This window comes from Oncorhynchus nerka, linkage group LG17, assembly GCF_034236695.1.
Source record: "Oncorhynchus nerka isolate Pitt River linkage group LG17, Oner_Uvic_2.0, whole genome shotgun sequence".
In the NCBI taxonomy this organism is placed as follows: Eukaryota; Metazoa; Chordata; class Actinopteri; order Salmoniformes; family Salmonidae; genus Oncorhynchus; species Oncorhynchus nerka.
Window position 1 is genome coordinate 8917655 of NC_088412.1, and position 27719 is coordinate 8945373.

A 27719-nucleotide genomic window follows, 5' to 3' on the forward strand; every position below is an offset into this window, starting at 1 on the left:
CACTATATGACTCAGCTATTCCTGACTTCTATAGCCTATAAGATGATAAGAGAGCCAAGCCCTGCTGTCCATGTCTATACCACTTGGTGGGCATCACCCTGCTCTACCACCCTCACCACTTGGTGGGCATCACCCTGCTCACCACCCTCACCACTTGTTGGGCATCACCCTGCTCTACCACCCTCACCACTTGCTCTACCACCCTCACCACTTGGGCATCACCCTGCTCAACCACCCTCACCACTTGGTGGGCATCACCCTGCTCTACCACCCTCACCACTTGGTGGGCATCACCCTGCTCTACCACCCTCACCACTTGGTGGGCATCACCCTATTCTACCACCCTCACCACTTGGTGGGCATCACCCTGCTCAACCACCCTCACCACTTGTTGGGCATCACCCTGCTCAACCACCCTCACCACTTGGTGGGCATCACCCTGCTCTACCACCCTCACCACTTGGTGGGCATCACCCTATTCTACCACCCTCACCACTTAGTGGGCATCACCCTATTCTACCACCCTCACCACTTGTAGGGCATCACCCTGTTCTACCATCCTCACCAATTGGTGGGCATCACCCTGCTCTACCACCCTCACCACTTGGTGGGCATCACCCTATTCTACCACCCTCGCCACTTGGTGGGCATCACCCTGCTCTACCACCGTCACCACTTGTTGGGAATCACCCTGCTCAACCACCCTCACCACTTGGTGGGCATCACCCTGCTCAACCACCCTCACCACTTGTTGGGCATCACCCTATTCTACCACCCTCACCACTTGGTGGGCATCACCCTATTCTACCACCCTCACCACTTGGTGGGCATCACCCTATTCTACCACCCTCACCACTTGGTGGGCATCACCCTGCTCTACCACCCTCACCACTTGGTGGGCATCACCCTATTCTACCACCCTCGCCACTTGGTGGGCATCACCCTATTCAACCACCCTCACCACTTGTAGGGCATCACCCTATTCTACCACCCTCACCACTTGGTGGGCATCACCCTATTCTACCACCCTCACCACTTGGTGGGCATCACCCTGCTCTACCACCCTCGCCACTTGGTGGGCATCACCCTGCTGTACCACCCTCACTACTTGGTGGGCATCACCCTGCTCTACCACCCTCACCACTTGGTGGGCATCACCCTGCTCTACCACCCTCACCACTTGGTGGGCATCACCCTGCTCTACCACCCTCACCACTTGGTGGGCATCACCCTATTCTACCACCCTCGCCACTTGGTGGGCAGCGCCCTTCTCTCCATGTCTATACCACCTCAGTCTCCAGTCTGGCTTACACACTCATTAGTAGAAGGAGGAGTTTCTCGAGTAGAAGGAGGACAGACCTCGAGTTCTTCTGTCACAGATGTTAAGTTGCTATAAAGGAGGAGAATCTCTTAACGGTCCTTCTTCTTAGAATCTTGGACATAATCTTGGTATCACGCGTGCACCTTAATAATTAATTTATCTTTTTAAGAACGGACCTGAACACTCGAGCATCATGACAGTAGTGGGCTGCACATTGTGCATTAAATTCATGCTATTTTTCTTTAATTTTGTTTTCTGGGTGAGTTCAGACTTTTTTTAAATGTAAAAAAAATATATATATCTCGTCATTTTTAAACGATGTTACTTTATATGGATTATTATCAACACACTTCTTCAATCTGTGGTCGATAAAAGTGCATCTTAAATGTTTTAAATCTTCTTAAATCTTTTAGCTTGTTACAGAACTTAAGTCATACTCCAACTGTTGTGATACCAACCTGTCTATTTCAGATCAGCCACAGAGTATCACTGAGGTACTGATGAGCTCCTATTCAATACTACTTTCATATAGGTATATATCCTATGAGACTATATCACAAACTGTTATATCGTGTGAGGTTCTCTCGTAGGATAGGCCTATATTTTTTAATGATCCAACTGAAGATTTAACCGTGTGAAAACTGTAGTGGCTCAAAATAGTAAGCCTGTCCTAAAGGAGATACCATACACTTTTCAATAATTCACTTTTCAATAATTCCCTACACAAAACACATACAATCCAACAACAATTGGATTGTAGAATTTATATATTGAGACATAAAAGCCTAGTATTTTACTGTTGCTCACAACAGAAACACGGAGATAGTTTGTGCGTGTGTGTGTGTTGTAGTAGGAAGCATGCGAGTGTGACTCCATCCAGTTTTTACCAGATGTTCCAGGCAAATGGGGAGCAGACCTGCATGGTTTCAAATAGTACTTGGAATCATTCCGATACTTTCAGCGCTTGCTTCAGTTTGCCTGATGAGCCAGGAGGACTGGGTATGCTTTTTTTTTTTAAAGCTATTCTATTGTTTCCATTGCACCAAATATTCTCAATCAAACATAGTAAAAGTATTTGAAATGTTTTCAATTACCATTTGAACCCAGGTCTGATTTGGAAGATTGGGGGGAGGGAATATTTCTTTTTATTGACATTTCCTTTGTTCCGACATGCTTCCAAATGAACTGCAGTAGCTAAGATGTTGTGACTCTAATGGTTTGCTCAGGTTCAGGCTCAAATGAAGAGTCTCGTTCCAAAACTCTATATATCCATTTTCAGAAATGTTGGCAAATTAGCTTTTTATTGTTTTGAAGAATTTAGGAAGTAGATTTGGCGTGTTTTTTCACTATATATAATCATCGCATGGGGTTGTTCAATGACTGACATGAATTGATTTGAAATATATCACTTGATGGTTTCATTTCAGAGAGACAAATAATCATGTTTGTTTGCAAAAAAAGCTATATATCTGCCTCACTCTCAGTGAAATAAGTAGCACTGCTAGGTTTTACACAGTCAAATGGAACAATTAACTACATTTTCAATAAAGAACTGTACAAATGATATAAATATATATATATATATTTTTTTTTTTTTTTTAAATGAATCAATACATTAATATGAGATCTGTATGTAAAACATTTACATTTGACATTTCTAATTTAGCAGATGCTCTTACCCAGAGTGCCTTACAATTAGTGCATTGATTTTAAGATAGCTAAATGAGACAACCATATATCACAGTCAAATATACAGGATACAAACATTCCATTCCAGCTAAACAATCGATATACAGTATAGTGTTTTGCAAAACATTATTATTTTAATTTTAATACACATCTAAAATCTATAAATAAAACATCCTGAGAACAGTAATATTTTTACACACACACATGAAGGTACCCATAAGCAATCATTTCTTATGGAAAAAACAACAATGTGAAAAATTGGTGGATACAGCGTTTTGGATCTAACTCCCTCAAATGTAGAATTACTTGGTATGATGTAGTCTACGGTCAAAGTATATTCACTTGGTAGTGTTGAGGCTAGAGAGGCTTGTTGGTACCCAGTGCGATTCTGCAAGCATTTTTTCCCCCTCTTGCTTTTTATTCAACCCTATTTTAGGGGGGGGGGGCTCCTTATCATTAAAAGTCACACAGCATATCCTGGAGCCTAGCTTCTCTGTGATTTACTGTTGTTTTTACTGGTGAGCTGCTAGAATGGCAGTCTCTCTCTCTCTATAACTCTCTTCACACTGGGGATTCCATTTCCTGCTTATTTGGAGAGGACAACGGAGCCACAAGCTAGGTTTTCACCAACACTGACAGAGGGTGACTGTAGGAGAGGGTGACTGTTGGAGAGGGTGACAGATTGGAGAGGATGACTGTTGGAGAGGGTGACTGTTGGAGAGGTTGACTGTTGGAGAGGGTGACAGATTGGAGAGGGTGACAGATTGGAGAGGGTGACAGATTTGAGAGGATGACTGTTGGAGAGGGTGACTGTTGGAGATGGTGACTGTTGGAGAGGGTGACTGTTGGAGAGGGTGACTGTTGGAGAGGGTGACTGTTGTCACAAAGTGCTTTATAGTACCCCACCCCCACCCCCGGCATAGACCCCAAAGAGCAAGCAGGGGTACAGCAGAGAAGACAAACTAACAGGAAGACTGTGTAAACTGACTCTCTGTCTGTCTGTCTGTCTGTCTGTCTGTCTGTCTGTCTGTCTGTCTGTCTGTCTGTCTGTCTGTCTGTCTGTCTGTCTGTCTGTCTGTCTCTCTGTCTGTCTGTCTGTCTGTCTGTCTGTCTGTCTGTCTGTCTGTCTGTCTGTCTGTCTGTCTGTCTGTCTGTCTGTCTGTCTGTCTGTCTCTTGCTCGCTCTCTGTCTGTCTGTCTGTCTCTCTGATAGTTGGCTGGAGGTGTGATATTGGGAGTGGCTCTATGGCTTCGTCATGACAACCAGACCAGCAGTCTTCTCATGCAGCAGTTTGAAGATCAGCAGGCTCCCAGCACCTTCTATATCAGTAAGTATCTACAAACCATTTCAATATTGTTGTTGTTTCAATATCTGAGTGTGAACCCTGGGGTGTGTTGGGTTGTGTCCCACCCCTAAGGGTGTGTTGGGTTGTGTGTGTGTGTGTGTCTCCCAGGTCCTGCAGAGTCAAGGTCTACTGAATTATTTCACCCAACACTTACTTCTCTCTCAGCCTCTTCTACCTCTGACCCCTAGTGCACACTTAAAAATACACATGGTAATATACAGTACATGGTAAATATACAGTACATGGTAATATACATGGTAATATACATGGTAATATACAGTACATGGTAATATACATGGTAAATATACATGGTAATATACAGTACATGGTAATATACAGTACATGGTAATATACATGGTAATATACAGTACATGGTAAATATACATGGTAATATACATGGTAATATACAGTACATGGTAAATATACATGGTAATATACAGTACATGGTAAATATACATGGTAATATACAGTACATGGTAAATATACATGGTAAATATACAGTACATGGTAAATATAGATGGTAATATACAGTACATGGTAAATATACATGGTAATATACAGTACATGGTAAATATACATGGTAAATATACAGTACATTGTAAATATACATGGTAATATACAGTACATGGTAGATGTACATGGTAATATACATGGTAATATACATGGTAATATACAGTACATGGTAAATATACATGGTAAATACACATGGTAATATACAGTACATGGTAAATATACATGGTAATATACAGTACATGGTAAATATACATGGTAAATATACAGTACATGGTAATATACATGGTAAATATACATGGTAAATATACAGTAATATAATATACAGTATATGGTAAAAATACATGGTAAATATACAGTACATGGTAAATATACATGGTAAATATACATGGTAATATACAGTACATGGTAAATATACATGGTAAATATACATGGTAATATACAGTACATGGTAAATATACATGGTAAATATACATGGTAATATACAGTAATATAATATACAGTACATGGTAAATATACATAGTAAATATACAGTAATATAATATATAGTACATGGTAAATATACATGGTAACATACAGTACATAGTAACATACAGTACATGGTGACTATACATGGCAAATATACATGGTAAATATACATGGTACATATACGTGGTAATATACAGTCATATAATATACAGTACATGGTAAATATACATTTTAATATAATATACAGTACATGGTAAATATACATGGTAATATACAGTAATATAATATATAGTACATGATAAATATACATGGTAATATACAGTAATATAATATATAGTACATGATAAATATACATGGTAATATACAGTAATATAATATATAGTACATGATAAATATACATGGTAATATACAGTACATGATACATATACATGGTAATATACATGGTAATATACAGTACATGGTAAATATACATGGTAACATACAGTACATGGTAAATATACATTGTACATATACATGGTAATATACAGTACATGGTAATATACAGTACATGGTAAATATACATGGTAACATACAGTACATGGTAAATATACATGGTAATATACATGGTAATATACAGTACATGGTAATATACATAGTAATATACATGGTAATATACAGTACATGGTAAATATACATGGTAACTTACAGTACATGGTAAATATACATGGTACATATACATGGTAATATACAGTACATGGTAATATACAGTACATGGTACATATACATGGTAACATACAGTACATGGTAAATATACATGGTACATATACATGGTAATATACAGTACATGGTAGATATACATGGTAAATATATATGGTAATATACAGTACATGGTAAATGTACATGTTCTGAACGTTTTCAAAGGTCTGTGTGTTGGCTTCTTCTATTTTGTTAGTTGTGGTAGTAAAATGTACACACTGTACGCCCATTAATTCAAACTTCTCCACTCCCATACTTACCGCAGCTAAGTGTACAGAGAGGATAAAACTATTTTTATATCAGAGAACAAACCAACCCAACCCAGCAGGGCTCACTGATGATTGGAAGGGTACGGCGGCAGGGTAGGCCCACCCAAAGGAACATCAAGAGAGGCTTTCTTCTCTCCTACCCCTCAAACACACGCCCTTGCATAATTCAAATAAACCTTGTACATCTGGGCTTGTTATAAATTAGAGTTGAGAGAGGATGTTTTTAGCTTGCCTGGAACAGCAAACTGGTGTTTATGTAGGAGAATATATAAATATACACCGACTCCTAGGCTCCCCTCCTACCAGACCAGCTGAACTAGTTATTGCTGCAAGGGCAGTGTGTCCGAGCTTTCTCAGACTGTGTGTCTTGGGGAAGTAATCTGTAATTGTCGTCTGTCTTTTTGTGAAGGTGGACTCTGTAGTTGATTCGGTCAGACTAGTGGGTGGAGAGGGTTGAAGAAGTGCCGCTGATGATTAAAGCCTTGATGTTGACCTGCTATATGTAGTTTAAAAAATTTTTGAAAACAGAATATTTGATTGGCAGAATAATTTGAGTCTGGGGTTATAGTTATCAACTATTAATCAAATAATTTACACAACATGCAGCATGGTCAACCGTTCCCTCTCTCAGCAGGGTGTGTGTGTGTGTGTGTGTGTGTGTGTGTGTGTGTGTGTGTGTGTGTGTGTGTGTGTGTGAGAGAGAGAGACAGCATACTCTTGTTATTGAGCCTATGGCGACCTATGTGCCCAATGTCCTCAAAATGAGGTGGAACCTGACCTACACTTCTTATTCTCCTGCCAAATCTATGACCACATTACAGACACACATTTCACACAGACCCACAAAGAATTTGAAAATAAATCAAACCGTGATAAACTCCCATATCTGTTAGGCGAAATACCGCAGTGTGCCGTCACAGCAGCAAGATTTGTGGCCCGTTGCCATGAGAGAAGGGAAACCAGCGGAGAAACCTATATTTATGTGTCTATAGAATAAATGTCTATATTCTTTAAAAACTTTGGTGAGTGTAATGTTATATCTCTAAACATATGTTTCCCATGACAATAAAGCCCTTTGAATTTAATTGAAATAGAAAGAGCGAGCTAGAGAGAGAGAAATAGAGGTGAGAGAGAGAGGGAAAGAGAGAGAGAGGGAAAGAGAGAGAGCGAATGACAGAGAGAGAGGAGAAACCGAGAGAGAAAGAGACAGAGAGACAGAGAGCGAGAGAGAGACACACACACACACACACACACACACACACACACACACACACACACACCACACACACACACACACACACACACACACACACACACACACACACACACACACACACACACACACACACACACACACACACACACTGAGAGATACAGGTGAAGTCAGAAGTTTACATTCACTTTAGCCAAATACATTTAAACTCAGTTTTTCACAAAACATTCCCTGTCTTAGGTCAGTTAGGATCACCACTTTATTTTAAGAATGTGAAATGTCAGAACTTCTGTGTGAAATGTTAAACTTCTGACCCACTGGAATTGTGATACAGTGAATTATAAGTGAAATAATCTGTCTGTAAACTATTGTTGGAAAAATGACTTGTGTCATGCACAAAGTAGATGTCCTAACCGACTTGCCAAAACTATAGTTTGTTAACAAGAAATTTGTGGAGTGGTTGAAAAATGAGTTTTAATGACTCCAACCTAAGTGTATGTCAACTTCCGACTTCAACTGTATATATATAGGCAGGGTAGCCTAGTGGTTAGAGTGTTGGACTAATAACCGAAAGGTTGCAAGTTTGAATCCCCGAGCTGACAAGGTACAAATCTGTCGTTCTGCCCCTGAACAGGCAGTTAACCCACTTTTCCTAGGCCGTCATTGAAAATAAGAATTTGTTCTTAACTGACTTGCCTAGTAAAATAAAGGTAAAAAAATATATATATATATATATATATTTCGAGAGAGAGAAGATGTAATGTAATGAGGAAGAGCCTCATCAGACAAAAGTGCAGGAATGTGTCACCATACAGGGCTGTCATTTTCCTTCCTGTCACCCATGCCTATATACACCTAGTGTGCAAAAAAAAATAGGTACACCTTCCTAATATTGACATGTGTATGTGACCAATAACATTTGATTTCACGTACACAATCCATGTCTGAATTGTCTCAAAGCTTCAAAATGCTTCATCTACACGGATTAAAGTGGACTTAACAGGTGTCATCAGGGATCATAGCTTTCACCTGGATTCACCTGGTCAGTCTATGTTCATGGAAACAACAGGCGTTCCTATTGTTTTGTACACTCAGTTATAGGGCCTGTCCCCACACCCTGTCAGAGGTTAAAGGGTGTTGTCATAGTGATGCTCCTTGGCTGGCTCTCAAATTACATCCTATTCCCTATGTAGTGCACTACTTTTAACCAGAACCCTATAGGGTGCACTATTTTTGACCAGGATCCATAGGGAATAGGGTGCACTACTTTTGACCAGGACCTATAGGGAATAGGGTGCACTATTTTTGACCAGGACCCATAGGGAATAGGGTGCACTATTTTTGACCAAGGCCCATAGGGAATAGGGCGCACTACTTTTGACCAGAGCCCATAGGGAATAGGGTGCACTACTTTAGACCAAGGTCCATAAGGTCCATGTAAAGGAAAGAGGGTGCCATTTAAAGGAAAGAGGGTGCCATTTGAAGGAAAGAGGGTGCCATTGAAAGGAAAGAGGGTGCCATTTGAAGGAAAGAGGGTGCCATTTAAAGGAAAGAGGGTGCCATTTAAAGGAAAGAGGGTGCCATTTAAAGGAAAGAGGGTGCCATTTGAAGGAAAGAGGGTGCCATTTAAAGGAAAGAGGGTGCCATTTGAAGGAAAGAGGGTGCCATTTGAAGGAAAGAGGGTGCCATTTAAAGGAAAGAGGGTGCCATTTAAAGGAATGAGGGTGCCATTTAAAGGAATGAGGGTGCCATTTGAAGGAAAGAGGGTGCCATTTGAAGGAAAGAGGGTGCCATTTAAAGGAAAGAGGGTGCCATTTGTGTCACTAATCCTTTATTGTATAGCATTCACAGGCGGTCACAAAGCTACAGTAACTATCCAGGGAAAAGAGAATCAACACTCCAGTGTTTCAGGAAGGCAGTACACACTCTGACTGGTGTGTGTGTGTGTGTGTGTGTAAGTTACCCTGCGGTGAAGGAAATCAGGTGCTCCTGTTTCCTGGAGTTAGACGGTGCTGGAGGTCAGAGGTTAAAGTTCACTGAGGAAAGCTGTTTTTGTAGGGTTTAATACCGGTAACCAGTGTCCAGAGAAGAAACCGTTAGATCCATCTGTATTTTTCTACAGATTGTTTCCACTGGTATTATGTGCTTTAAAACAGCATGTCCAGTTTGAACGGAAACACCAGGATTACTGGGAAGGCCTTGCAAATTTCTCGGAAAGGACAAGATCAGGTAGATTTTCCTGAAAATATTTAACTCAATCGTTTCTGGGGAGAGGGGAGGGAGGCATGTCCTGCCTTGGTCTGCTTTGCTGTGTGTGTGTGTGTGTGTGTGTGTGTGTGTGTGTGTGTGTGTGTGTGTGTGTGTGTGTGTGTGTGTGTGTGTGTGTGTGTGTGTGTACTAACTCCTCCCTTTCAGTCAGGATGGATCTGAGAAGTTGATGTCTTTCTGTTCCAGTAACAGAATGTTACAGGATGTCCGCTTCGTCTCAAGACGTCGTGTCACTGGGACCACGTCAGGGAAACACCAACGACTCCATCACAACAGTTGGGTTTTGTGGAGGTTGACTACCATCTGGTGGTGTGCTCTCACATACACTTTCCATATCATATTGTCTAAACTCTCCTCTCCTCTCCTCTCCTCTCTTCTCTTCTCTTCTCTTATCCTCTCCTCTCCTCTCCTCTCCTCTAGGTGTGTACATCCTGATAGCTGTGGGAGCTGTGATGATGTTTGTAGGGTTTCTCGGTTGCTACGGTGCCATCCAGGAATCTCAGTGTCTTCTTGGAACGGTGAGTGACCACTAGAAGGCAGCAGGACACCGCAAATATGTCAGGGCATACCTCTAAAGCCCTATACACATGGGACCAGTTTTACTACCTAACGTTGGTTATGTAGTTGAGGTACATGATGCAGAGCATGAGTAGTGGTGAAGCTGGACGAGAGATCCGGCCTGCTGAAGCAGCTGGTAACAGAGGTCCAGTCCTCCGGCCTGCTGCAGCAGCTGGTAACAGAGGTCCAGTCATCCGGCCTGCTGCAGCAGCTGGTAACAGAGGTCCAGTCATCCGGCCTGCTGCAGCAGCTGGTAACAAAGGTCCAGTCATCCGGCCTGCTGAAGCAGCTGATAACAGAGGTCCAGTCATCCGGCCTGCTGAAGCAGCTGGTAACAGAGGTCCAGTCATCAGACCTGCTGAAGCAGCTGGTAACAGAGGTCCAGTCATCCGGCCTGCTGCAGCTGCTGGTAACAGAGGTCCAGTCATCAGGCCTGCTGAAGCAGCTGATAACAGAGGTCCAGTCATCTGGCCTGCGAAAGGAGCAGCTGGTAACAGAGGTCCAGTCCTCCGGCCTGCTGCAGCTGCTGGTAACAGAGGTCCAGTCCTCCGGCCTGCTGAAGCAGCTGGTAACAGAGGTCCAGTCCTCCGGTCTGCTGCAGCTGCTGGTAACAGAGGTCCAGTCCTCCGGCCTGCTGAAGCAGCTGGTAACAGAGGTCCAGTCATCTGGCCTGCTGAAGCAGCTGGTAACAGAGGTCCGGTCATCCGGCCTGCTGCAGCAGCTGGTAACAGAGGTCCAGTCCTCCGGCCTGCTGCAGCAGCTGGTAACAGAGGTCCAGTCATCCGGCCTGCTGCAGCAGCTGGTAACAAAGGTCCAGTCATCCGGCCTGCTGAAGCAGCTGATAACAGAGGTCCAGTCATCCGGCCTGCTGATGCAGCTGGTAACAGAGGTCCAGTCATCAGGCCTGCTGAAGCAGCTGGTAACAGAGGTCCAGTCATCCGGCCTGCTGCAGCTGCTGGTAACAGAGGTCCAGTCATCAGGCCTGCTGAAGCAGCTGATAACAGAGGTCCAGTCATCTGGCCTGCTGAAGCAGCTGGTAACAGAGGTCCAGTCCTCCGGCCTGCTGCAGCTGCTGGTAACAGAGGTCCAGTCCTCCGGCCTGCTGAAGCAGCTGGTAACAGAGGTCCAGTCATCTGGCCTGCTGAAGCAGCTGGTAACAGAGGTCCGGTCATCCGGCCTGCTGCAGCAGCTGGTAACAGAGGTCCAGTCCTCCGGCCTGCTGAAGCAGCTGGTAACAGAGGTCCAGTCATCCGGCCTGCTGCAGCAGCTGGTAACAGAGGTCCAGTCCTCCGGCCTGCTGAAGCAGCTAGTAACAGAGGTCCAGTCCTCCGGCCTGCTGAAGCAGCTGGTAACAGAGGTCCGGTCATCCGGCCTGCTGAAGCAGCTGGTAACAGAGGTCCAGTCATCCGGCCTGCTGAAGCAGCTGGTAACAGAGGTCCGGTCATCCGGCCTGCTGAAGCAGCTGGTAACAGAGGTCCAGTCATCCGGCCTGCTGAAGCAGCTGGTAACAGAGGTCCAGTCCTCCGGCCTGCTGAAGCAGCTGGTAACAGAGGTCCGGTCATCCAGCCTGCTGCAGCAGCTGGTAACAGAGGTCCAGTCCTCCGGCCTGCTGAAGCAGCTGGTTAACAGAGGTCCGGTCATCCGGCCTGCTGCAGCAGCTGGTAACAGAGGTCCAGTCCTCCGGCCTGCTGAAGCAGCTAGTAACAGAGGTCCAGTCATCCGGCCTGCTGCAGCAGCTGGTAACAGAGGTCCAGTCATCCGGCCTGCTGCAGCAGCTGGTAACAGAGGTCCAGTCATCCGGCCTGCTGAAGCAGCTGGTAACAGAGGTCCAGTCATCCGGCCTGCTGCAGCAGCTGGTAACAGAGGTCCAGTCATCCGGCCTGCTGCAGCAGCTGGTAACAGAGGGCCAGTCATCCGGCCTGCTGCAGCAGCTGGTAACAGAGGTCCAGTCATCCGGCCTGCTGCAGCAGCTGGTAACAGAGGTCTCTGAATCCTTTCCAACAACTTGTGTCCAACAATACACACACTGACCAGTGGAAGGAGGGCCAAGATTACGTTATCCCTACTCTGAATGTCACCACTGCTCCTGAAGGTGGGTGAGGGTATGATGCTGTCTTTCAAGACCCCAGAACTGGGGAATCCACAGCAGTAGGAAGAAAGGCGATGTTCACAATATGTGTAAAAGTGTTGCGTGCGTCCTCCCTGGCAGGGGTGAGATCAACGAGATGGGCTGATTTTGTTTGGACCAATCGCTTTCCCAAAAGGCTGCTGATGGTCTCTATACACGCTGCCAATTGATACAAGGACAGCTGACCTCCAATGGAGGATAATACATGGGGCGATAGCCACCAACAGGCATCTGGTCCACCTGGATCCTAGTCTTGGGGAGGGTTGTCCTCGGTCTGAGTTGCTAGCTCATCTTTTTATCCTATGTCCCAGACTGGTGTGGCTGTTTACACTATTAACCAGCTGGTTCTTTGCCTTCAGGGAGGTCTGGGGGCTGTTTACATTGTTAACCAGCTGGTTCTTTGCCTTCGGGGAGGTCTGGGGGCTGTTTATACTGTTAACCAGCTGGTTATTTGCCTTCTGGGAGGTCTGGGGGCTGTTTACATTGTTAACCCGCTGGTTCTTTGCCTTCGGGGAGGTGTGGGGGCTGTTTACATTGTTAACCAGCTGGTTCTTTGCCTTCGGGGAGGTCTGGGGGCAGTTTACACTGTTAACCAGCTGGTTCTCTGCATTCGGGGAGGTCTGGGGGCAGTTAACACTGTTAACCAGCTGGTTCTTTGCCTTCGGGGAGGTCTGGGGGCTGTTTACATTGTTAACCAGCTGGTTCTTTGCCTTCGGGGAGGTCTGGGGGCAGTTTACACTGTTAACCAGCTGGTTCTTTGCCTTCGGGGAGGTCTGGGGGCTGTTTACATTGTTAACCAGCTGGTTCGTTGCCTTCGGGGAGGTCTGTGGGCTGTTTACACTGTTAACCAGCAGGTTATTTGCCTTCGGGGAGGTCTGTGGGCTGTTTACACTGTTAACCAGCTGGTTCTTTGCCTTCGGGGAGGTCTGGGGGCTGTTTACACTGTTAACCAGCTGGTTCTCTGCATTCGGGGAGGTCTGGGGGCTGTTTACATTGTTAACCAGCTGGTTCTTTGCCTTCGGGGAGGTCTGGGGGCTGTTTACACTGTTAACCAGCAGGTTATTTGCCTTCGGGGAGGTCTGTGGGCTGTTTACACTGTTAACCAGCTGGTTCTTTGCCTTCGGGGAGGTCTGTGGGCTGTTTACACTGTTAACCAGCTGGTTCTCTGCATTCGGGGAGGTCTGGGGGCTGTTTACATTGTTAACCAGCTTGTTCTTTGCCTTCGGGGGAGGTCTGGGGGCTGTTTACACTGTTAACCAGCTGGTTATTTGCCTTCTGGGAGGTCTGGGGGCTGTTTACATTGTTAACCAGCTGGTTCTTTGCCTTCGGGGAGGTGTGGGGGCTGTTTACATTGTTAACCAGCTGGTTCTTTGCCTTCGGGGAGGTCTGGGGGCAGTTTACACTGTTAACCAGCTGGTTCTCTGCATTCGGGGAGGTCTGGGGGCAGTTAACACTGTTAACCAGCTGGTTCTTTGCCTTCGGGGAGGTCTGGGGGCAGTTTACACTGTTAACCAGCTGGTTCTTTGCCTTCGGGGAGGTCTGGGGGCTGTTTACATTGTTAACCAGCTGGTTCGTTGCCTTCGGGGAGGTCTGTGGGCTGTTTACACTGTTAACCAGCAGGTTATTTGCCTTCGGGGAGGTCTGTGGGCTGTTTACACTGTTAACCAGCTGGTTATTTGCCTTCGGGGAGGTCTGGGGGCTGTTTACACTGTTAACCAGCTGGTTCTCTGCATTCGGGGAGGTCTGGGGGCTGTTTACATTGTTAACCAGCTCGTTCTTTGCCTTCGGGGAGGTCTGGCGGCTGTTTACACTGTTAACCAGCAGGTTATTTGCCTTCGGGGAGGTCTGTGGGCTGTTTACACTGTTAACCAGCTGGTTCTTTGCCTTCGGGAGGTCTGTGGTCTGTGGGCTGTTTACACTGTTAACCAGCTGGTTCTCTGCATTCGGGAGGTCTGGGGGCTGTTTACATTGTTAACCAGCTGGTTCTTTGCCTTCGGGGAGGTCTGGGGCTGTTTACACTGTTAACCAGCTGGTTCTTTGCCTTCGGGGAGGTCTGGGGGCAGTTTACACTGTTAACCAGCTGGTTCTTTGCCTTCGGGGAGGTCTGGGGGCTGTTTACATTGTTAACCAGCTGGTTCTTTGCCTTCGGGGAGGTCTGGGGGCAGTTTACACTGTTAACCAGCTGGTTCTCTGCATTCGGGAGGTCTGGGGGCAGTTAACACTGTTAACCAGCTGGTTCTTTGCCTTGGGAGGTCTGGGGCTGTTTACATTGTTAACCAGCTGGTTCTTTGCCTTCGGGAGGTCTGGGGGCAGTTTACACTGTTAACCAGCTGGTTCTTTGCCTTCGGGGGAGGTCTGGGGGCTGTTTACATTGTTAACCAGCTGGTTCTTTGCCTTCGGGAGGTCTGTGGGCTGTTTACACTGTTAACCAGCAGGTTATTTGCCTTCCAGGGGAGGTCTGTGGGCTGTTTACACTGTTAACCAGCTGGTTATTTGCCTTCGGGAGGTCTGGGGCTGTTTACACTGTTAACCAGCTGGTTCTCTGCATTCGGGGAGGTCTGGGGCTGTTTACATTGTTAACCAGCTGTTCTTTGCCTTCGGGGAGGTCTGGCGGCTGTTTACACTGTTAACCAGCAGGTTATTTGCCTTCGGGGAGGTCTGTGGGCTGTTTACACTGTTAACCAGCTGGTTCTTTGCCTTCGGGGAGGTCTGTGGGCTGTTTACACTGTTAACCAGCTGGTTCTCTGCATTCGGGGAGGTCTGGGGGCTGTTTACATTGTTAACCAGCTCATTCTTTGCCTTCGGGGAGGTCTGGCGGCTGTTTACACTGTTAACCAGCTGGTTCTTTGCCTTCGGGGAGGTCTGGGGGCAGTTTACACTGTTAACCAGCTGGTTCTTTGCCTTCGGGGAGGTCTGGGGGCTGTTTACATTGTTAACCAGCTGGTTCGTTGCCTTCGGGGAGGTCTGGGGGCTGTTTACACTGTTAACCAGCAGGTTATTTGCCTTCGGGGAGGTCTGTGGGCTGTTTACACTGTTAACCTGTTGCTTCTACTCGGGACGCTTGCGTCCCAACTAGAGCTCTGGAAATGCAAATGCGCTACGCTAAATGCTAATAGTATTAGTTAAAACTCAAAAGTTAATTAAAATACACATGGGGGTCTGTCGAATTAAAGCTACACTTCGTTGTGAATCCAGGCAACAAGTCAGATTTTTAAAATGCTTTTTCCTTCGAAAGCATGAGAAGCTGGTTCTCTTGCATTATCTGATAGCATGTAACACCCCAAAAGACCCACAGGGCTGTTTACGTAAACAAAATAATTAGCATTTCTGCGTTTACAAACCGCACAATAAAATAGAAAACATTCATTACCTTTCACCATCTTTCTTTGTTGGCACTCCTAGATGTCCCATAAACACTATTTGGGTCTTTATTTCATTAAATCGGTCCATATAAAGCCTGTTTAGATATCGTTATATGTAGACTGTGGCTGATAAACTGTTAAAAACATCGTTTCAAAACGTAACGCTCATTTTTTAAAATTCAAAAAGTCGACGATAAACTTTCACAAAACACTTTCTTTTGAAATACGTTTGTAATGCAACTTTAGGTATTAGTAAACGTTAATAGGTCTGGGGCTGTTAAAATTCATCAGGAGGCGATGTAAAGATCATTAGCTGTCCGTCTGGAAAAATGTCAGGCTAGAAACTCAACGAAAATATCCGGTCCTAGACGGGATTAGATACGGTGTCCTGTATGTGTTTGACCAAGAAAAACCAGCTCGAAGGGAAATGACAAGACTCTAGACACCCTGTGGACCAGCTGTAGGTACTGCAACCTCAGGCAATTAATTGTGGTTCACGTTTATCAATGGGTTCAAGTAGCTGGGGCTGGATATATTTTCCCATTTTCAGTGATCAGTTTTTCCTGTGCTTTTCGATGTAAATGCCAGTTCTGGTTCTTTTGCCACAGCAGTGATTTAACCAGTTTTTTAAACGTCTGAGTGTTTTCTATCCACACAGACTAAGCAAATGCATATACTATATTCCTGGCATGAGTAGCAGGGGGCTGAAATGTTGCGCGATTTTTAACAGAATGTTCAAAAAAGTAGAGGGTCGACTGAAGAGGTTAACCAGCTGGTTCTTTGCCTTCGGGGAGGTCTGGGGGCTGTTTACACTGTTAACCAGCTGGTTCTCTGCATTCGGGAGGTCTGGGGCTGTTTACATTGTTAACCAGCTGGTTCGTTGCCTTCGGGAGGTCTGGGGGCTGTTTACACTGTTAACCAGCTGGTTCTTTGCCTTCGGGAGGTCTGGGGCTGTTTACATTGTTAACCAGCTGGTTCTTTGCCTTCGGGAAGTCTGGGGGCAGTTTACACTGTTAACCAGCTGGTTCTTTGCCTTCGGGGAGGTCTGGGGGCTGTTTACATTGTTAACCAGCTGGTTCTTTGCCTTGGGGAGGTCTGGGGGTTTACAGTTTACACTGTTAACCAGCTGGTTCTTTGCCTTCGGGAGGTCTGGGGGCTGTTTACATTGTTAACCAGCTGGTTCTTTGCCTTCGGGAGGTCTGGGGGCTGTTTACACTGTTAACCAGCTGGTTCTTTGCCTTCGGGGAGGTTTGGGGGCTGTTTACATTATTAACCAGCTGGTTCTTTGCCTTCGGGGAGGTCTGGGGGCTGTTTACATTGTTAACCAGCTGGTTCGTTGCCTTCGGGGAGGTCTGGGGGCAGTTTACACTGTTAACCAGCTGGTTCTTTGCCTTCGGGGAGGTCTGGGGGCTGTTTACATTGTTAACCAGTTGGTTACTGTTAACCAGCTGGTTCTTTTGCGGGAGGTCTTTGCTTTAACGGGGGAGGTCTGTGGGCTGTTTACATTGTTAACCAGCTGGTTCTTTGCCTTCGGAGAGGTCTGGGGGCTGTTTACATTGTTAACCATTTGGTTCTTTGTCTTCGGGGAGGTCTGTGGGCTGTTTACATTGTTAACCAGCTGGTTCTTTGCCTTCGGAGAGGTCTGGGGACTGTTTACACTGTTAACCAGCTGGTTCTTTGCCTTCGGGGAGGTCTTGAAGCTGTTTACACTGTTAACCAGCTGGTTCTTTGCCTTCGGGGAGGTATGGGGGCTGTTTACATTGTTAACCAGCTGGTTCGTTGCCTTCAGGGAGGTCTGGGGACTGTTTACACTGTTAACCAGCTGGTTCTTTGCCTTCGGGGAGGTCTGGGGGCTGTTTACATTGTTAACCAGCTGGTTCTTTGCCTTCGGGGAAGTCTGGGGGCAGTTTACACTGTTAACCAGCTGGTTCTTTGCCTTCGGGGAGGTCTGGGGGCTGTTTACATTGTTAACCAGCTGGTTCTTTGCCTTCGGGGAGGTCTGGGGGCAGTTTACACTGTTAACCAGCTGGTTCTTTGCCTTCGGGGAGGTCTGGGGGCTGTTTACATTGTTAACCAGCTGGTTCTTTCCCTTCGGGGAGGTCTGGGGGCTGTTTACACTGTTAACCAGCTGGTTATTTGCCTTCGGGGAGGTCTGGGGGCTGTTTACATTATTAACCAGCTGGTTCTTTGCCTTCGGGAGGTCTGGGGGCAGTTTACACTGTTAACCAGCTGGTTCTTTGCCTTCGGGGATGTCTGGGGGCTGTTTACATTGTTAACCAGTTGGTTCTTTGCCTTCGGGGAGGTCTGTGGGCTGTTTACATTGTTAACCAGCTGGTTCTTTGCCTTCGGAGAGGTCTGGGGGCTGTTTACATTGTTAACCAGTTGGTTCTTTGCCTTCGGGGAGGTCTGTGGGCTGTTTACATTGTTAACCAGCTGGTTCTTTGCCTTCGGAGAGGTCTGGGGACTGTTTACACTGTTAACCAGCTGGTTCTTTGCCTTCGGGGAGGTCTTGAAGCTGTTTACACTGTTAACCAGCTGGTTCTTTGCCTTCGGGGAGGTATGGGGGCTGTTTACATTGTTAACCAGCTGGTTCGTTGCCTTCAGGGAGGTCTGGGGACTGTTTACACTGTTAACCAGCTGGTTCTTTGCCTTCGGGGAGGTCTGGGGGCTGTTTACATTGTTAACCAGTTGGTTCTTTGCCTTCGGGGAGGTCTGGGGGCTGTTTACATTGTTAACCAGCTGGTTCGTTGCCTTCGGGGAGGTCTGGGGGCAGTTTACACTGTTAACCAGCTGGTTCTTTGCCTTCGGGAGGTCTGGGGCTGTTTACATTGTTAACCAGTGGTTCTTTGCTTTCGGGGAGGTCTGTGGGCTGTTTACATTGTTAACCAGCTGGTTCTTTGCCTTCGGAGGAGGTCTGGGGCTGTTTACATTGTTAACCATTTGGTTCTTTGTCTTCGGGGAGGTCTGTGGGCTGTTTACATTGTTAACCAGCTGGTTCTTTGCCTTCGGAGAGGTCTGGGGACTGTTTACACTGTTAACCAGCTGGTTCTTTGCCTTCGGGGAGGTCTTGAAGCTGTTTACACTGTTAACCAGCTGGTTCTTTGCCTTCGGGGAGGTATGGGGGCTGTTTACATTGTTAACCAGCTGGTTCGTTGCCTTCAGGGAGGTCTGGGGACTGTTTACACTGTTAACCAGCTGGTTCTTTGCCTTCGGGGAGGTCTGGGGGCTGTTTACATTGTTAACCAGCTGGTTCTTTGCCTTCGGGGAAGTCTGGGGGCAGTTTACACTGTTAACCAGCTGGTTCTTTGCCTTCGGGGAGGTCTGGGGGCTGTTTACATTGTTAACCAGCTGGTTCTTTGCCTTCGGGGAGGTCTGGGGGCAGTTTACACTGTTAACCAGCTGGTTCTTTGCCTTCGGGGAGGTCTGGGGGCTGTTTACATTGTTAACCAGCTGGTTCTTTCCCTTCGGGGAGGTCTGGGGGCTGTTTACACTGTTAACCAGCTGGTTATTTGCCTTCGGGGAAGTCTGGGGGCTGTTTACATTATTAACCAGCTGGTTCTTTGCCTTCGGGGAGGTCTGGGGGCAGTTTACACTGTTAACCAGCTGGTTCTTTGCCTTCGGGGAGGTCTGGGGGCTGTTTACATTGTTAACCAGTTGGTTCTTTGCTTTCGGGGAGGTCTGTGGGCTGTTTACATTGTTAACCAGCTGGTTCTTTGCCTTCGGAGAGGTCTGGGGGCTGTTTACATTGTTAACCAGTTGGTTCTTTGCCTTCGGGGAGGTCTGTGGGCTGTTTACATTGTTAACCAGCTGGTTCTTTGCCTTCGGAGAGGTCTGGGGACTGTTTACACTGTTAACCAGCTGGTTCTTTGCCTTCGGGGAGGTCTTGAAGCTGTTTACACTGTTAACCAGCTGGTTCTTTGCCTTCGGGGAGGTATGGGGGCTGTTTACATTGTTAACCAGCTGGTTCGTTGCCTTCAGGGAGGTCTGGGGACTGTTTACACTGTTAACCAGCTGGTTCTTTGCCTTCGGGGAGGTCTGGGGGCTGTTTACATTGTTAACCAGTTGGTTCTTTGCCTTCGGGGAGGTATGGGGGCTGTTTACATTGTTAACCAGCTGGTTCTTTGCCTTCGGGGAGGTCTTGAAGCTGTTTACACTGTTAACCAGCTGGTTCTTTGCCTTCGGGGAAGTCTGGGGGCAGTTTACACTGTTAACCAGCTGGTTCTTTGCCTTTGGGGAGGTCTGGGGGCTGTTTAAATTGTTAACCAGCTCGTTCTTTGCCTTCGGGGAGGTCTGGGGGCTGTTTACATTGTTAACCAGCTGGTTCGTTGCCTTCGGGGAGGTCTGGGGGCTGTTTACACTGTTAACCAGCTGGTTCTTTGCCTTCGGAGAGGTCTGGGGACTGTTTACACTGTTAACCAGCTGGTTCTCTTCCTTCGGGGAGGTCTTGAAGCTGTTTACACTGTTAACCAGCTGGTTCGTTGCCTTCGGGGAGGTCTGGGGGCTGTTTACACTGTTAACCAGCTGGTTCTCTTCCTTCGGGGAGGTCTTGAAGCTGTTTACACTGTTAACCAGCTGGTTCGTTGCCTTCTGGGAGGTCTTGAAGCTGATTACACTGTTGACCAGATTGTTCTCTTCCCATCTGTTTGTTAATGAAGTATAGTTTGATGATTGAGTTGCCCATCGCAGGCTCTTCATTGCTCATGTAGCTCAGTTGGTATAGCAGGGCGCTTGAAATGACTTGTGGGATTGTTGCCAGTGGACCAGTTATGATATGTATGTTTTTTTACAAGCATTTCGCTACACTCACACTAACATCTGCTAAACATGCGTATGTGACGAATAAAATGTGATTTGATTGGTACATGGGGCCTTCACAGGGGGGTATTGTGCTCTGTCAAGGAGGAGGGAGATCTGACATTGTGTTGTTATATCCAGCTGGTACTTTTTAAGCATGACATCTGAGGGCTGAATGGTGATGTGAGGTACTCACTCACTCACTCACTCACTCACTCACTCACTCTCTGTCTCTCTCTGTCTCTCTCTGTCTGTCTCTCTCTCTCTCTCTCTCTCTCTCTCTCTCTCGGCCCATCTCTCAGTAACAAGCCCTCCAGCTCACTCTCTCATGGTCCAATCATTTTAGTGTAAAATCAAGTTAGATATTGGCCCTCAGTAAAGTAGAATAATGTAAAGCCCTGAGATTACATTTATACCTAATTATATAAGGTTTACAAATGAATCGTTTATGTTTCTTTCTCTTTCAGTTCTTTTTCATGTTGGTGTGCCTGTTCGTCTGTGAGGTGGCTGCTGGGATCTGGGGATTCAGTAACCGAGACACAGTAAGACACTAGATCACACCCTAACTCACACAGTAAAACACTAGATCACACCCTAACTCACACAGTAGGGCACGAGATCACACCCTAACTCACACTGTAAGACACTAGATCACACCCTAACTCACACAGTAAGACACTAGATCACACCCTAACTCACACAGTAGGACACGAGATCACACCCTAACTCACACAGTAAGACTCTAGATCACACCCTAACTCACACAGTAAGACACTAGATCACACCCTAACTCACACAGTAGGACACGAGATCACACCCTAACTCACACTGTAAGACACTAGATCACACCCTAACTCACATAGCGTACCAACCCACACCCCCCACCCCCATCCACACCTACAGACCCCCATCCACACACACCGACCCCTATCCACACACACCGACCCCATCCACACACACCAGACCCCCATCCACACACACAGACCCCCCATCCACACCCCCCACACACAGACCCCCATCCACACACACACAGAGACCCCCATCCATACCCCCAGACCCCCACCCTCCGACCCCCCACACACACCGACCCCCATCCACACACAGACCCCACCCCACACAGTCCCCACCCACACACTCACAGACCCCCATCCACACAGACCCCCACACACACAGACCCCACCCACACAGACCCCACACACACAGACCCCCATCCACACACACCGACCCCCATCCACACACACAGACCTCCATCCACACACACACACACAGACCCCCATCCACACACACCAGACCCCCATTCACACACACAGACCCCCATCCACACACACACCGACCCCCATCCACACACACAGACCCCCATCCACACACAGAGACCCCCATCCACACACACACACAGACCCCCATCCACACACACAGACCCCCATCCACCACACACACAGACCCCCATCCACACACACAGACCCCCATCCACACACAGAGACCCCCATCCACACACACACACACAGACCCCCATCCACACACACAGACCCCCATCCACACACACAGACCCCCATCCACACACAGAGACCCCCATCCACACACACACAGACCCCCATCCACACACACAGACCCCCATCCACACACAGAGACCCCCATCCACACACACACACAGACCCCCATCCACACACACACAGACCCCCATCCACAACACACAGACCACCATCCACACACACACACACAAACCCCCATCCACACACACACAGACCCCCATCCACACACAGAGACCCCCATCCACACACACACAGACCCCCATCCACACACACAGACCCCCATCCACACACAGAGACCCCCATCCACACACACACAGACCCCCATCCACACACACAGACCCCCATCCACACACAGAGACCCCCATCCACACACACACAGACCCCCATCCACACACACACACAGACCCCCATCCACACACACACAGACCCCCATCCACACACGGAGACCCCCATCCACACACACACACAGACCCCCATCCACACACACACAGACCCCCATCCACACACACAGACCCCCATCCACACACAGAGACCCCCATCCACACACACACACAGACCCCCATCCACACACACACAGACCCCCATCCACACACAGAGACCCCCATCCACACACACACACAGACCCCCATCCACACACAGAGACCCCCATCCACACACACAGACCCCCAAACACACACACACACAGACCCCCATCCACACACACAGACCCCCATCCACACACACAGAGACCCCCATCCACACACACAGAGACATTGTCCAAACTCCTAACTACAGCCTTCTGTTCCAGATCTCCAAGGAGATGATAACCTTCTATGATGAGGCGTACATCAAGTCAGTGGAAGTCGTAGACTCTCCCAGCAAAACAGCTGCTATCAAAGTCCTGGAGGTGTTCCACGAGACCGTAGGTCACCACTCTCACCATCGTCCTATACGTCTGTTAACTTGTCATAGTGGTAATCTAGTCATGTGATCATATGGCGGTAGTTGGTTGACAATATATCTGTCAACAAAGGTAAACATTGATGATATAAATAGATGCACGGCTGATTTACAGAGTTATGGGGGGTCTTTTAATGTTTGTTACAATGCCTCTATGAAATGTGTTCTCCTCAATGTGATAGTTGTTGTGTGATGGTTCTGTAGCACATTACTGGAGGGCTGGGGAGGGAGAAAAATTGCCAATCAATCAATGAATCAATCAAGAAATGGCATGACTGATCGGTTGTCTCTACCTGTGTTTTCATTAGCTGGACTGCTGTGGTAAAGGAGACGACTCCCCCTTATTCGTACAAGTAACCGGAGCACTGTGTCCCAAGAAGAGCCTGGAAGATGCCCTGCTGAAACCTTCGGTACAGTACACCGGTGGTAGTCGGTGCCGTTTCAGATGGAGAACAATAACGTATTTAATGAGCACGGTCTTATTTCTATTACAGGATATTGGTTGACTTTCCAAGCCAAACCTTCATTACATAAACACTAACCACTACAGACAGCCTACTGTACATTGTTGTCACCATATTAGTTAACACCATAGTCAACATAGCTACTTGAACTACCACGTTAGTAAACCCGATGGCAATACATTTATAAAACCAAAAGTTGACCTTGACTTGAAAGAGTTCCAGTGTTGGCTAGCCAGCTAGCTAACATAGCATTCCTCTCTGTTGGATAGCCACAGCCAGCTAGGTAACATAGCATCCCTCTCTGTTTGATAGCCATAGCCCGCTAGCTAACATAGCATCCCTCTCTGTTTGATAGCCATAGCCCGCTAGCTAACATAGCATCCCTCTCTGTTTGATAGCCATAGCCCGCTAGCTGACATAGCATCCCTCTCTGTTTGATAGCCATAGCCCGCTAGCTAACATAGCATCCCTTTCTGTTTGATAGCCTTAGCCCGCTAGCTAACATAGCATCCCTCTCTGTTTGATAGCCATAGCCCGCTAGCTAACATAGCATCCCTCTCTGTTTGATAGCCATAGCCCGCTAGCTAACATAGCATCCCTCTCTGTTTGATAGCCATAGCCCGCTAGCTAACATAACATCCCTTTCTGTTTGATAGCCTTAGCCCGCTAGCTAACATAGCATCCCTCTCTGTTTGATAGCCATAGCCCGCTAGCTAACATAGCATCCCTCTCTGTTTGATAGCCATAGCCCGCTAGCTAACATAGCATCCCTCTCTATTTGAGTAGGCTAAACTGGCCAGTTGCAGTCACTTAGTAAGTAAGTTTCACTAAGTAAGTGAAAGTGAAAAAAATACAACAAAATATCTCTCTCTCTCGGTCTTGCTTCTCCTTAATTTTTAAAGAAACAAATTTGTTCAAGACTGTTCAACTATTGTCTTTCTCTCTCTTTGAGTCAACTATCACCACATTTTTTTGCACTGCAGTGCTAGCTAGCAGTAGCTTATGTTTTCAGTAATAGATTAATTCTCTGTTCCTTTGATTGGGTGGACAACATGTCAGTTCATGCTGCAAGAGCTCTGATAGGTTGGAGGACATCCTCCAGACGTTGTCATAATTACTGTGTAAGTCTATGGAAGGGGGTGAGAACCATGAGCCTCCTAGGTTTTGTATTGAAGTACCCAGAAGAGGACGCAAGTTAGCTGTCCTCCAGCTACACCATGTTGCAGTGGGTTTTAATCAATTATTTGATGACATGTGAATATATTTAGAATAGTTTTATCTAAAAAGGATAACTTACATTTTTATTGTTTATGTAATTCACTGAGGAGGATGATCCTCCCCTTCCTCCGCCGAGGAGCCTCCACTGCACTACCCACACATCCATGTAAAATCACATGACAAAAATCACATGTCAAAAATCACATGAGGCAGACAGGTGGTTTTCTGCTTTTTTAACAAGCTAGATTAGAACATGGGTCTCCAATATTTGCTCAAATTGAGCTGTAATTTAAGATTTGTTTTATAGAGATAAGGAATGGCAGTACAGAATTTGCAATTCCATATGTGTAAACACTGCTTCTTCAATATTGTCAACACCACCTTTTCACGTGAGGAGAATAACACCATGTATTATATGAATGAATGCTTTACACGGCACAGTAGTATGCAGGAGGGGAAAAAGGTCCTGATACCCTCTGGCTCTGTGTTCCCCTCCCACTAGAGCTGTCATCTGAAACTGAAGGATCTGTTCTCTGAGAAGCTCTACCTGATTGGTCTAGTTGCCCTGGCGGTCGCTGTCATCATGGTGAGTAGTGTTACCGTGGAGACGCGCCTGGACAGCTGTTGGACTTCCTTTGTTGATGTTGATTTTCATTCTAGATCTTTGAGATGATCTTCACCATGGTTCTCTGCTGTGGGATTCGCAACGCCGCCCCAGTGTACTAGAACCACGGAACCCTACTAGAACCACGGAACCCTACTAGAACCAAGGAACCATAGAACCAGAGAACCACGGTGGAGGGGCTCAAATGTACACAAATCCTCTACAGATCGAAGTCATCGAAGGGGATTGAAAATGTTACGTGTTGCAGTTCCTGGTTACTTCTTTTTATATTGCAGAAGTATGTACATTTCTATTAGTATTATAAATAGAGACTAGATTTTATTACAGTATTTTCTATGTTTTAACAATACTCCTAATAAGCATTTCACTACACCTGCAATAACATCTACTAAATATGGGTATGCGACCATTAAAATTTGATTTGACTGTTTGAGTCTGTCGATGACCAACAGACATTCAGCATCTCTCTAATGCTAAACCTTTTACTATTTTCTTGTTATCTTTGAGCTTTTTGTATGTTTTTCGTGAAGTTCTTTTCCAAGGTTTTGTATGTTTTTCGTGAAGTGCTTTTCCAAGGTTTTGTATGTTTTCGTGAAGTGCTTCTCCAAGGTTGTATGGTGTATAAACTGTACACAATCATTGTGTGAGTCCAAAATGGCACCCTGTTCCCTTATGGTGCTCTACAAGGTCCATAGGGCATCAGTAAAAAGTAGTGCACTACATTGGGAATTGCCATTTGGGAGTAACTCACAGATAGCTTGACAAACAAGGCTTTAGTAAGAACAGTGCTCACTGGTACAGAGTACCAACATCTCACATTTCCTACAGCTTGAGTACAGTACTGGCAACGTCTTATAGAATATTAAATCTAATATACAGTACACGCCTACTCATTCAAGGGTTTTTCTTTATTTGACTATTTTCTCCATTCAAATCCCTGAGCTGACGAGGTAAAAATCTCTCGTTCTGCCCCTGAACAAGGCAGTTAACCCACTGTTCCCCGGTAGGCCGTAATTGAAAATAAGAATTTGTTCTTATTTTAACTGACTTTCCTAGTTAAATAAAAGGTAAAATAAATACATAAATACAAGTGAAGACATAAAAACTATGAAATAACACATAATAACACAGCTGGTTGAGAGAATGCCAAGAGTGTGCAAAGCTGTCATCAAGGCAAAAGGTGGCTACTTTGAAGAATCTCAAATATAAAATATGTTTAGATTTGTTTAACACTTTTTTTGGTTACTACATGATTCCATATGTGTTATTTCATAGTTGTGATGTCTTCATTATTATTCTACAATGTAGAAAAATAGTTACAGTGAAGAAAAACCTTGGAATAAGTTGGTGTTTCAAAACTTTTGACAGGTACAGTATATATATATATATATATACCAGACAGAACCTTTTCTTATTCAACTTCAAGCACTGCCTGCCTACCAACCACTAATAAAATAGCACCCTATTCCCTATATAGTGCACTACTTTAGACCAAAGTTCGCACCCTATTCCCTATATAGTGCACAACTTTAGACCAGAGCTCGCACCCTATTCCCTATATAGTGCACTACTTTAGACCAGAGCTCGCACCCTATTCCCTATATAGTGCACTACTTTTGACCATAGTTATATGGGGTCCTGGTCTAAAGTAGTGCACTATATAGGGAAGCCCGTCTTTCCCTCCTCCAAGATGATGGCACTAACAGGAATGGCCATGCATAGTAAAGCTATAAGGATCTAATTCATAATGAACCACAACTAAATTGTGCAAATTTACACTTCTAATAAAAACCTTTTTGTCTGTTTCTCTATGTATTTGTTGTGATTTGTTTGTTATTGTGTTATGTTGTTCTAAGTTTTATTTTCACTCTTGACCACCAGAGGGCAGAGTCCTATTGGATGGCACTGCAGGTGCTTCTTGTATGTTCTCTGCCCCTTCGGTGACCACGAATTTAATTCACTGTTCTACCATTCAGATCAGAGTAATGAGTAAAGATCATTTAAAGTATGTAATAAGTGTCTAAATAAGCAATAAGGCCCGATGGGGTGTGATATGGACAATATACCACTGCTAAGGGCTGTTCTTACACGAGATGCAATGCTGGGTGCCTTGGATACAGCCCTTAGCAGTGGTATATTGGCCATATACCACAAACCCCTGAGGTGCCATATTGCTATTATAAACTGGTTACCAATGTAATTAGAGCAGTAAATAGTAATTTGTTGTCATTCAGGGCTCAAACCACCCAGTTTATAATATTCGACATACCACGTATTTTAGAAC

At 46.0% G+C, this 27719-nt stretch overlaps 1 protein-coding gene across 1 annotated transcript; it reads left to right on the top strand.

Annotated features, from left to right (window-relative positions):
- The first annotated feature begins 1373 nt into the window (after positions 1 to 1373).
- On the top strand, positions 1374 to 27240 carry LOC115127798 (CD81 antigen-like). The gene is made up of 8 exons (XM_065002932.1): positions 1374 to 1580; positions 4223 to 4337; positions 10239 to 10336; positions 21128 to 21202; positions 22977 to 23090; positions 23437 to 23538; positions 25313 to 25396; positions 25471 to 27240. Exons 1-8 carry the CDS (start codon positions 1515 to 1517, stop codon positions 25534 to 25536), a joined length of 720 nt encoding a protein of 239 aa, XP_064859004.1. The 5' UTR covers positions 1374 to 1514; the 3' UTR covers positions 25537 to 27240.
- The last annotated feature ends 479 nt before the right edge of the window (positions 27241 to 27719 follow it).

What these genes read in the sequence shown, in the direction of transcription:
- LOC115127798 (XM_065002932.1), top strand. Translation starts at nt 1,515, where the DNA reads ATGACAGTAGTGGGCTGCACATTGTGCATTAAATTCATGCTATTTTTC. An exon ending in CTCAGTGTCTTCTTGGAACG is followed by an intron (nt 10,337 to 21,127) that starts GTGAGTGACCAC and finishes TTTCTCTTTCAG; the next exon opens with TTCTTTTTCATGTTGGTGTG. An exon ending in GATTCAGTAACCGAGACACA is followed by an intron (nt 21,203 to 22,976) that starts GTAAGACACTAG and finishes CTTCTGTTCCAG; the next exon opens with ATCTCCAAGGAGATGATAAC.